The sequence below is a fragment of the Pristis pectinata genome, chromosome 6, assembly GCF_009764475.1.
Source record: "Pristis pectinata isolate sPriPec2 chromosome 6, sPriPec2.1.pri, whole genome shotgun sequence".
NCBI lineage: Eukaryota > Metazoa > Chordata > Chondrichthyes > Rhinopristiformes > Pristidae > Pristis > Pristis pectinata.
The window spans coordinates 48,795,588-48,808,215 of record NC_067410.1 but is presented as its reverse complement, the minus strand read 5'-3'; the positions used below and the strand labels follow the sequence as shown (position 1 = coordinate 48,808,215).

Here is a 12,628-nt window from a genome sequence, read left to right as displayed (position 1 = left end):
CTTACACGTCAATCTTTCAGCTAGCTTTTAGTTACCTATCCTAATATCTCCATCCATGGCTCAAATTTCTACTAGATGATGGCTCTTTACCAGAATACATGTTGTATTAGTGATCTTACAATTATGTGAAATGTGTCTCAATATTGTTCATTTGTTACACAGCTATGGCACAGTTGCCTCCAATTCAAAAGGTCAGGAGTTTAAGTCCCACTCTAGATACTTGAGCATAATACCTAGGCTGATATCCAAGTTCAGAACTAAGAGTGTGCTGGGTTGTCAATTTGCCATTTTCCAAATGAGACATCATACCAGCCCCACTGGTCCCCTCCACTCAATGCAAAAGATCTCATGGCACTATTTAAGTTGGGCCGTTTCCCTTGTGTTATGGCTAATATGTATCCTTCAGCTAACATCACTAAAACATTAGATTTGACAATTACTACATTGCTGTTAGAGCTTAAAACAAGGTTGCCAGTTTCTTTCATTAGTGACCACATTCGATAAGTACATCAGTGGTTGCAAACAAAAGGTGCTACACAAAGCAAAAAGTTGTCATTTCAATTTTCAGATCCAGAAAGGTAGTTACAAATTAAGGCTTTGCTTTTGTTAATTCCTGGACATCTTCAGGTAGCAACCAATTCTTAAGACTCTGCAAAGGACTATACTGTAACTCCATAACAGCTGCTGTCCTCCTGCTCAATTGTTTAAAGTCATCTTTGATCAGGTTATACCCACGGCGCAACAATCTGCTGGAGGAACTCAGCGGTTTGAGCAACATCTGTGGTAGGGGGAAGGAACTGCTGATGTTTCGGGTTGAAACCCTGTATCAGGACAAAGTGGAGCTGGCCATTAATAAAGAGGAAAAGGGAAATGCTGAGACAGGAATCCAAGGTGATTGGTGGACTGAGGTGGGGTGAAAGATAACAGGCAGGTTGTACCAAGTAGGGGAGGAGGGTGGGTGGAGTTTGAAGACAGTGGCAGGTGAATGATAGATGATAGTAATGATAGAGAAAAAACTAAGGCAGATGAAATGAGGTAGGAGGAGGAGGGGAGTGTGAAGATTGGAGACAGCTGCTGGAGGGAGATAAACAGAAACAAAAGGCTGCCAGTGTTAGAATCTGATAAGGAAGTGAAAATGGGAACTACTGGGGGGGGAGAAAGAGGTGAATGGCAAATGGCAAATGGAGCTAGGACCAGACAGGGAGGCCTGTAGGTGAAGTGTGTGTGTAGTGGGTGGATTGAACAAGCAGGAGGGGGACAAAGATAATGGGGATTGTGGGGGTGGGGGAAAGAGGGGTGAGGGGAAATGGGGGGAAAAAAACCAGAGGGGAGGGCTACCTAAATTTGGAAAACTCAATGTTCATGCCATTGGGTTGTAGACTACCCAGGCAGAACACAGAGGTGTTGTTCCTTGAATTTGTGTTGGGCCTCACCCTGGCAGTGGATATCCACAGCAATTGGGCTTCTGACAGACTGAGCTGCAATCAGTCTGGTTCCAAGCTAGCTTCACTCTTCAGGATGCAGTCGATTTCTTCACTGCTTCTTGATCTTATGGTGATCAAATTTACCACTGTTTGCTTTTTCATAGAATCATTGCACCCGTAATTCCTGAGTCAGCTCCAGCTCTTTATACAATTATGTCTTTCCCTTACAGGCCTGAAAATTATTTTCCTTTTCAGTTCCCTTCTGAAGCCACTAATTAACTATTTCCACCACCCATATACACAGTACATTCTAGACCATTACCTGTGTGAAATGGTAGTAATCTGGAATGTGCTGTCTATTAGATTGGTGGGAATCCTCATTTCCATTTATTTCTGCCCATCACTTTAAAGTTGTGTCTCCTCGTCCTTGAGCCATCTGCTAATGAGAAGAGTGAGTCTCTGTTTACCCCATCTACACTCACCATGATCTTGTGGACCTCTGTTAAACCGGTTCTCAAACTTCTTTGTTACAAGCTAAGCCACTCAATGTGTTTGCCACCCATGAAGTTTGATAAATGGAATACCCCAGCTGGGGCTTAACCAGTGATATAAAGGACCCAAATAAACCCTAGCCTTTAGTATTTCATGTCTAAGGAACCCAAATACTTTACTAACCTCACCCCAAACTCACTTTCAAAGATTAATGCACACATTCAACGGGTCCTTTTAGATTCATATAATGTAGTCTTTAATGGCTCTCATTCCCTGCCAAAAGGCATTACTGCATACCTCTCTGCAATAAATCTCACCTGCCAATTTCGCCAACCTATATCCTCATGCTTTTACAGTTACTATACTAAGTTTTGCATCATCTGCAATTTTTAATCTCTACCTACACATCTATATCCAAGTCATTAATATCAAAAGTAGTCCTAGCATTTACCTGAGGAACACTACTGTCAACCATTCTCCAGTCCAGAAAATAACAATTTCTTACAACCCTTATATCAATTTCTTATCCATGCCACCATTGGCCCTTTATCCCATGGCCTCAATTTTGTTACCTACTCTTTTAAGAGTCTGACTCAGAATCAGAGTCGCATAGTACAGCGTCCATGCTGGCCATCAATACTAATCCTATTTTGCAATACTTAGCCCATAGCTTCTATGCCTTGGGGTTTCAAGTGCTCATCTAAATAATTCTTAAATGTTGTGAGAGTACCTGCCTCCTCCATCCTCTCAGGCAATAGGTCCCAGATTTCAACCACATTTGGGTGAAAGCAATTTTTCCTTAATCTCCTACCCCTTATGTTCAACCCATGTCTTCAGGTTTTAGACACCACTTCAAAAGGGAAAATGTTTTTCTATACCCCTCATTATCAGGTACCCCCTCAGCCTTCTATGGTCCAAGGAAAACAAACTCAGCCTATTCATTCATAGCTGAAACTCTCCATCCCAGGCAACATCCTGGCAAATTGCCACTGTACCCTTTCCAGTGCAATCACAGACTTCCCATTTTATTTTTGATAAGAACTTTTCACCATTTTCTCTGACTATTAGAAATACTAAACAAACTGTTTGAAATACTAAACAGTATTTCAAGTAAAACAAGCACAACATATTCCACAATAACACGATGAAACAGACCTATTAAGTTGTGTTTGATGTCCTTTTTAATTTCTTGTAATGTGGCAACCCAAATTGCACACAGTACTGCAGATGTGGCTTAACCAATGCACCAGAACCTCACTACTCTTATATTCTATACCCTGGCTAATGAAAGCAATATCCTACATGCTTTCATCCCAACCTGCTGTCTTCAGGAATCCTTAGACATGTACTCCAAGGTCCCTATGTTACTCAGCTCTTTGTATGGTCTACCTTATTAGTCCCTTTTGAGAATATACCTAGGGTATACCTCTTCAAAGTTTACCAATTCTAATTTTACTTTCAGTCAATTTAGAATTTAGTCAATCTTTAACTTAACTTTATCCAGGCGAAATCCCTTTTTACTTCATTGGTCATCTTCCCTCCACTTAAAAAGATCAACTTTAGACCATTTCTTACACATTGAACAATACTAATCTAAATGTAACCAAGATCACCGTTTTCTAAATGTTCTCCCACTAACACTTGCACAAAACAGAGGTTACAGAGGGACATAGATAGGATGCAAAATTGGGCTGAGAAGTGGCAGATGCAGTTCAACCCAGATTAAGTATGAAGTGGTTCATTTTGGTAGGTCAAATATGATGGCAGAATATAGTCTTAATGGTAGGACTCTTGGCAGTGTGGAGGATCAGAGGGATCTTGGGGTCCGAGTCCATAGGACGCTCAAAGCGGCTGGGCAGGTTGACTCTGTGGTTAAGAAGGCATATGGTGTATTGTCCTTCATCAATTGGGGAATTGAATTTAGGAGTCGAGTGGTATTGTTGCAGCTATATAGGTCCCTGGTCAGACCCCACTTGGAGTACTGTGCTCAGTTCTGGTCACCTCACTACAGGAAGGATGTGGAAGCCATAGAAAAGGGTCCAGAGGAGATTTACAGGGATGCTGCCTGGAATGCAGAGCATGCCTTATGAAAGTAGGTTGAGAGAACTTGGCCTTTACTCCTTAGAGCGATGGAGGATGAGGGGGGACCTGATAGAGGTATAAGATGATGAGAGGTATTGATCGGGTAGATAGTCAGAGGCTTTTCCCCAGGGCTGAAATGGTGGCCATAGAGGACATAGGTTTAAGGTGCTGGGGAGGAGGTATAGGGGAGATGTCAGGGGTAAGTTTTTTTACTCAGAGTAGTGAGTGCGTGGAATGGGCTGCCAGCAGCGGTGGTGGAGGCGGATACAATAGGGTCTTTTAAGAGACTGTTGCATAGGTACATGGAGCCGAGAAAAATAGAGGACTATGGGTAAGCCTAGTAATTTCTAGGGTAGGGACATGTTCGGCACAGCTTTGTGGGCCGAAGGGCCTGAATTGTGCTGTAGTTTTTCTATGTTCTAAACCCACTCCCCAGGATAGGTCCAGCAATGTCTCCTTCCTTGTTAGGCCGAAAACAGACCCTGTAGTGAGAAAGCCCTGCCTGCTTAACTCTCTCCAAGTAGATTCTGCCTTTGACCCAAGGTCACCCTTTATCTGTCCCTCCAGCACTATCGAAGCTCTCCAATCAGTACTGCCACACCAGTTTCTTTCCCCTCTTTTCTGAGTACCTTAAAAACCTTATGCACTTCATGGATTCATACATGCATTCAAACATTTGACTATTGATCTCTCTTAGCCCGTTTCCATGTTTAACTATACTTCTGACTCCAGTGCTGATCCCTCTAATCCTCATTTGCGCCTTTTCTTTTTGTTGACTGTTACAAGTTAGTGCCCATCTAAATTTAAATTTAGTTTAAAAGTTCCCCACTTGCAAACTTCCTTACAAGGGTGTTAATTCCAGTCCTGTTTCTTGACTGCCCCAGAAATAGTCTGTAATATCCCAAGAATATGCACTATGCATTAATCTGCCTTATCTTCCTAATTCTACTCTTGCAGGCATGAAGCTCCTGGACTAATCATCAAAGCCCTACTTTTAAACTCTCTAGTGGTCAGACTTTCAGAAACTCAGATCTCCTGCACCAAAACCCAAGTCACTGGGAACTGTACCAACAAATTGCTTGACATCTGACAACCACACTCCTCACACTGTGCTCTGGCTGTGAATTTTTACTCTGCCACTAAGAGAACAACATACCAATTACAGTCCATACCCTCAAGCAGAGAATTGCACTTCTACTCATTGCTCTTTCCCTCTGTGCAGTCTTTTGTGCCAAGGTGTCATGTCTGGGCTGTACTCCACGATGTCACCACGCCCACCAGCACCCAATGCTGATTTCTGGTTTGATGAGTGCACCCTGAAAATTCCTGTACTTTCTTCCCTTTAGGATGGCCAGCCATTTACTATGCCAAATTCTGTGGCTGAAGGCAACCACCTCCTGGATTCACAGAACCCCACTGCTCTGCAGTGACTCCAGTTACCTTCGGCTCACAAACCTTAAACTATGACCACCTATAGTTACTTTCAACAGTGTCCCCCAAGATATGCAAAGCATCCTCAGCTTCTTGAGACACAAGAGATTCAGCAGGTGCTGGAATCTGGAGCAACACACATAAAAAGTGCTGAAGGAACTCAGCAGGTCAGGCAGCATCTATAGAGGGAAATAAAACAGTTGATATTTCAGGTTGAGACCTGAAAAGTCAACTATTTATTTCCCTCCATAGATGCTGCCTGACCTGCCGAATTCCTCCAGCACTTTTTGCGCATATTGATCCTCAATTTCCTACAGGGTTCAGAGATTATGGACTAGTCGTCAGCTGCTCTTGCATGTACTTTTTACTCTTATAGATTCATTTATTCTAATACCCAGAGCCCCCTATCAACACCATTTTCTATTTCTTTTCCTGGAGAAAAAAAAATCTCAATTTACCTACATCCACACTTAAGACTTCCTTTCTCATCTTTAACTATGATACCCACAGTCCCATTAAATCTTTCACACAGGTATGACCTTCTCTGCTCCCTTGTTCAGTGAGTGCAACCTTGAGTGGACATGGAATTCAACAGAGAATGGATCACCAAATCTAGCAGATTACAAAGGTCTTGCTCTCTTTAACCAAAAAATTCTGCATATTCTACTACTATCTTGAAAGCAAACCTGCTTTTCTAAACTTTCCTTAGACCTTCAAATTTGAGGAGCCCCTGGACTTTGTCACGAAGACTAACCATTTGTTAGCTGCCTCCACTAATTCCCTCCCCCCAGAATTCACTGGGCTAAATTTCTAAGCAGGGCTGTTTGGTGATTATAAGATTAAATAGAATTTGCTGTTTTAATTGCACTGTCACACAAAAATTCTTTGAATGGCTCAACAAAAAATGCTTTGCCCTTATAATCTCCAGTGATGCAATTTAAAATTTTCATTACTTGTTCCTCCTCATTACTGTAACCTGCAATCAACAGATTTCTTCATTCCTCTGTTCATCCCTGATTTCCTTTGCACCACCAGTGACAGCTATGGGGCACACCATCACCGAGCTTGGTTACACTCTTGAATAAATTACCCACTAAGAATGGAAATCTCATTTTAAATGAAGGGAAGGGGAGCTGAAGGAGAGGAACAGAAACCTGGGTAGATGCACCCAGAGTTGACCATTCCATGTGTTGCCAGACACAGCTAAATTGTGGCAAGTTTCAAGCAAATGTGAAGAAAGCAACCCACACTCAACCTTCAATCCAGGTTATTAACCTCCAGACTATCTCAACACACTTCCCGTTACCCGCTGGTTCTACCTTTTGCAAATGTGGAACTCATCCAACCCTTTCCTTCCCAACTCATTAAGTCCTGTTTACTACTTGAGCCACTTTGGCTCCTAGTTTAGCAACACCTCAGTTTTAAAATTCTTGTTCACAAATCTCTGCATGCCACCCCAATTTTTATAATCTCCTCCAACCCTATGATGCCTGATGAAGCCTATATCTAATCACTCCATCCTCAATCTGCCAAGGAATTCCCTCTTCAAAACCCTTGACCTCTTTCCTTTAAGCTGCTCAAATTTATGGTCATTTAGCCTTAAATCTTTGTAGCTTAATGGCAGATTATGTTTTGAAAATATTTCCAAGCTACAGTGGATTAAAAATAATTTTTAAAAATTGAGGGAAAATGCAGACAAGAAAAATAGTTGTACAATGGAAATTTAATTTCCAAGACTCTACATAAAGCCTCTCAAAGTTAAAAGAGCACAGAAAGGGCAAATTCAAACAAATCAAATCACAACAGGAATGGTAGTTTGATCTGCTCAAGCACTACAAGGTGAATCATGGAGCTTCTTAATACATGCTCCACAAAAACCAAATATGGATCTGACAAGATAAGTGCTGGCTGGTTCTTCCCCAATTCTAATCCACAAAGATGTGTCCAATATTGAAACTACCCCCAAGTTGGTGTAACGAAATGCAAAAGAAAACAGAAGTAGAGGATGGAGCTGAAGCTTGATCATGAGATGGATACAAAGCAAAATAAATTTATAACTGATAACTTATAACAATTGTCAAAAACATGGGATGCAAATTACATAATGTACAACACAGAAACAGGCGGTTTTACAGCTCTGATACATAATAGCCCCATCTGCATTGAAATCAATTAATACTGCCAGCTCTCTCTTTTTCCCACATTTATCTGAATTCTGCTTGATTTACTATGCACCTAACACTCATCCAGAACTAGCAGAGAAGACCTCGAAACTGCCTGGGGAAGAATATTACACCCTTTCACATTATTTTACTTTAGAATATAACATGTCCCATATCATAAGGCCATTCTGCAGTACTCCAACATATATTCCTCATGGACAGACATAGTGTGGCATTCCTTGCCTTCCACTCACATATCAGCTCCAGGCTGACATCATCTAACCATTATGGCTCAAATCTCATCACGCCCACCTCTTCTCAACGTAGGCACCAACTTACATTTCGACTCCAACACTTGACCTAAAGGAAGAGACTGAAGTTTGCTACTGCTTTGTAGGTTAATGCTGCTACAAATGTTGGTATTTCAGCTATGGCAATTCATACTCAAGTTGAAAGCAGTTAACACTTCTGATGGAGTAGTACAATTTAGATTGTGATTATAGTACTTCTATACACTGGGACATAACCCAATAAAAACACCCTCAATTGCAAAAGCATTATTCTTCCTACCTTCTCCTGAAAGACGACAGCAGTTTCCAATCCAGGCATGATGTCCAACAGAAGTCTACATGCTGAAGTGTTGACTACAGGGTCTCTACTAGTCATCACATAAGTATTCACCAGCTTACCAAGGCAAAGAGGAAAATATGGAAAGACAAAATCAGATCACAAATCAAGGACTGTGTGCTTATTTGCTTAAAAAATTATACCACAGCAATTTAATAGCAGAACTCAATGAATTCCTCATTCTCCACTGCAAATCCTCAAAGAAGTTAAAGGCTGGAGGGTGGATGGGGGATGATAGCAGGGGAAAAAAAAGAGCCACATGTTTTATGGGGGGGGGGGGGGTGCAAGTGAAACAGCTGAGAGTGGAAAAACAGGGCCAAGCATGGAACGAGGGGCTGGGACAGAGTATCAAGCAATATTTTTCTCCCCCCCTGCTTTAAAGCACAATCTCAAAATCATTTTCATCTTCTGTGTTAATGGTTCAAAGCATCACAACTGTTAGTTTTAAATCTCACACATAAATTCCTATTTAGCCAGAAAACACATTTAATATTTTTTGCCACAGGAGCAGATTAACAGCTTATAGCAATTGTGTGCATGTTGATGGCAGCTGCTCTTTTACGAGACACAAGTTTTCACATCTGATATTTGTCACTTTGGTTTGTTTAACTTGAGTAAGAGGATGAGACTACTTGCATCCTAAAACATATCCATTAAAGCAAACATATGAAAGGATGACCTGTATAATAAGGGTTAGGTCACAAAAGGGACGTGGTTCATCAGAATAGAAAATAAAATGACAAACTTAATGGGGAGTTAAGGGTTCAAGGGATGATCCTCAGAGCACCAAGCATACAGGAGGAATGAATGTGGGTGGATAGGGTAGAAAGGGATAGAACTCTGAATGTTACTGTTGATTCTGTTCATTCACAAGGAGAACTGGAGATATGCAAAGGGAAAAAAAATTCACAAGGCCATGGGTTAAAAATCAGTTGAGTGGGTTTACTTCCACAGGTCTAAGAGGTGGGCTTTGATTAGAGTTGGGGCTAAATTTATATGTTTTTTCTTCCATTCTATTGATTTTCTCTTGAACCAAACTTAAATTATTCAGTAGTAGGCCCAACTTACCGAATTCATAAAGTCATCATTTTTAAAGAGAATTTTTAACAGATGTCCCAACCTACATTCTGGATCCGCACGACCTAAAAGAAATATATGTTAATTTAATTTGTATTACACATCTTCACATTAGATTTCTGCTATCAAGGCTTTAGTTAGTGTTTTTTTTAAAAACTTCAGTCTGTTTAGTTTTCTGTTGAGGGTTTTTTTTGTTAAAGAGGTGAACTCAAATTTGTCAGTAACACTGCTAAAGTTTGTGATCACTTTTCTCAATCTGTAAACATGCATTAAGTTGAAAGTAATCTGTTAAGGACTAGGTAAAGTGGAACTTTTCCCCTTTGCATAGGAGTAGACATCAGTCCTGTTCCAGTTTTCAGTGGGACTGTGGCTGTCACGTGACCAAGGTCCATAACCTTTTATGCTTTTGATCTTGTTAAACAAATCAATCTCAATTTAGAATTTCTACTGGTTCAATATCACCTGCCACTTGTTGAAGGGCATTCCAGAGTTCCACTGCGCTTTCTGCATAAAGTCCAGGTGCTAATTTTAAGACTGTACTCCAGGTCCAAGATTGAAATTGAAGAACGAGTTCCTCACTATCTAGCTTTTCAGTTCCTGTGCTCCCTTCCTCCACAAATCTCCTTAACTCTCACACTCCTAGCAGACTTTGCTGTCTCTAGGGCTTCATCACTCCACACTGACTGACAATTCTAGTATTCCTTCCACAGCTTCACCACCTCCTCCCCCACCTCTTCAACCACTGCAGAGTTCCGATTCAGTAGTGGAAAAGTTGCGAATTGGAATGTTCTTATTGTGACACATCATGGCATTGAGGTTGGCTACACCAGGGAGAGCAAAAGACATTGTTCATCAAGGCAGGTTAGGGTTGGAAGCATCTTAGGTTGTATGTTGTGCAGGTATAGTTTAGCAGTTTCTTTTTCTTTGTCTAGTCGCATTTTTTTCCAATTATTTTTTTTAAACCTTCTATGACTGATGTAGTTTTTAAAGAGTGGGACAAATCAGGTATCACTCGTTTTCAGGATCTATTTGTTGGAGGGAATCTTTCTTCGTTTGAACAATTGTCAACCAAATATAATCTACCAAAAACTTATTTTTTCTGATATTTACAAATTAGAGATTTTCTTCAATCTCAACTACATTCTTTTCCTATGAGTCCTGATAAAAATTAACTAGATGCAATTTTTAATTTGAAGCCTTTTCATGATGGCTCTATCTCTAATATTTATGACAAATTATTAGGAATGAGTAACATTCCATTAGATAAAATTAAAAATGCCTGGGAACAAGACTTGCGGATGTCAATTTCTGAGGAAACTTGGAATGAAATTTTTAAATTGATTAATACTTTGTCATTATGCGCCCATCACTCTCTCCTTCAATTTAAAGTGGTCCATACAGCTCACTTGTCTAAAGACAAACTATCCTGTTTTTATTTGGATACATCTCCTTATTGTGACAAATGCAATAATGGAGAGGCTTCTTTAATTCACATGTTTTGTATGTGTCAGAGTCTTAAAAAAATTGGACAGGTGTTTCAAACTTTTTCTGTGCTTTTTAAAATAAATTTTAAACTTAATCCTTTGACTGCATTATTTGGGATTGTTGGAGAAAAAGATATAACTTTGGAGGCTTCTGATCTACACATTCTGGCTTTTATTTCTCTTATAGCCAGGAGGGCTGTGTCGCTTAAATGAAAGGATGTAACTCTGCCTACTCATGCTCAATGGTTACGGGATGTTATGTCATACCTGAATCTAGAGAAGATCTGTTGTTCAATTCTTGAATCTGACTTAGACTTTCAAACCCTGTGGGGACCTTTTTTGAATTATTTTCAAAACCTTTGATTTGGTGACGAAGGTACAGATATTGGCTGATATCGTTATGTCTCAAGGGTCTTTCCTTGTCTTTTTTTAAAATCAAACAGCTCCAGTTTCTGGTAGTGGGTGTAGATTGTTTTAATAATAAAATTATTCCAATTTTTTCTTTATTAACTATCACGTGATTATTAATTTAGAGTATTGTGATCTCAAGTATGATTTAACACAATGTGTTCAGTAGTATTTTTATCCTCTCTTTGATGCATGTACTCCGTATTTTTTTTGTGGAATTAATAATATTGTAAAAAGAAAGAAAGCAGTTAGCATTGGTGAAAGCCACCACAAACCTTACAAATTTCACTTTCCTTTTGTCTCTCCAACTCACACTAAAAAAGTTAAAATTCCTATTAAAGTCAACCTGACTTTGATACATACTTGTCTAACCTCAGCAATTATGCTTTATGTAAGAAAACAGCAGGAGTAAGCCCCTCAGCCCTTCAAGTCTGCCCCACCATTCAATGCAATCATGGCTGATTTGCCCCAAACTTCCCCTTCTTTTCTGTGCCAGTTCCCTATAGCCCTCAATTTCCTCACCTTTCAAGAAGTTAGCTATCTCCTCTTTAATGATCTAGCCTCCATAACCTTTCAGGGCAGAGAACTCCAGCGATTCATCACCATTTGCAAGAAGCTCCTGTGTACCTCAGTGTTAAATAACTGCTCCCTTATCTTATAATTATATCCCCGTTTTTAAAATTCTCCCACAACTGAAAATATCTCAACATCTACCATGTAAGATTCCAAGAAGACATGATGTTTCAATCAGATTATCTCCCATTCTTCCGAACTCCAAAAGGTATCTACTTTCTTTAGACACCTGTGACAGGACAATACCCTCATCCCAGGAATTAGCCTAGTGAATCTCTTTTGGACTGTCTCCAAATGCTAGTATATCCTTACTTGAATAAATGGACCAAACAGCGTACAGTACTCCAGGTGGGTGTGGCCTCAGATGTACAGTGCATCCCATAATTACAGCAGTTCAGGTGACGGAAATCAACCCTTATGGAATTTATGTGAAAAACAAAATGTGTGCAGAGAAGTGAACAAAGATAAAAATTGCAGGTTGCCAGTTTATAGTGGGAGGCCACTTAAGGGATGCGTTTTGGAAACAAGGCAATCTCTTCTATTGGTATTTGTACAACGACACTTTATCCACTTCTTGTTAATTAAACATTCTCTTCTGCCCATAAACACAATCAGAATTCCCTTGCCTATAGACTCCACGCCTTGAGGCCATTGATATTGGAAGAAAACCTTACTGTAGGAATACATCTCCATTTAAGCATGGCGTTCAATGGGGAAAAAAAAGTGTTCCTGTTATGGAAAATCGTGATACAGTTTTCTAGGAATACAACCCCTCCATAATGTGTGGAGCATTGTACTCTGCATAGTTGTAGCAATGTTCCCCATTTCTAAATTTCAACCCTCTTGCAATAAAGGCCAATATGCCTTT

The 12,628-nt window shown here is 40.1% G+C and overlaps 1 protein-coding gene across 5 annotated transcripts in view; it reads right to left on the bottom strand.

Moving 5' to 3' along the window:
• Nucleotides 1-12,628, bottom strand: part of LOC127571580 (DDB1- and CUL4-associated factor 1-like) — an 83,538-nt gene that overhangs the window by 50,090 nt on the left and 20,820 nt on the right. For all 5 annotated transcript variants that reach the window (XM_052018093.1, XM_052018094.1, XM_052018090.1 and 2 more), the window contains exons 4-5: nucleotides 9,287-9,360; nucleotides 8,162-8,275 (exon numbers count right to left, since the gene is read on the bottom strand). In XM_052018093.1, coding sequence (XP_051874053.1) covers nucleotides 8,162-8,275; nucleotides 9,287-9,360 — 188 coding nt within the window. The remainder of the gene's footprint in view (nucleotides 1-8,161; nucleotides 8,276-9,286; nucleotides 9,361-12,628) is intronic.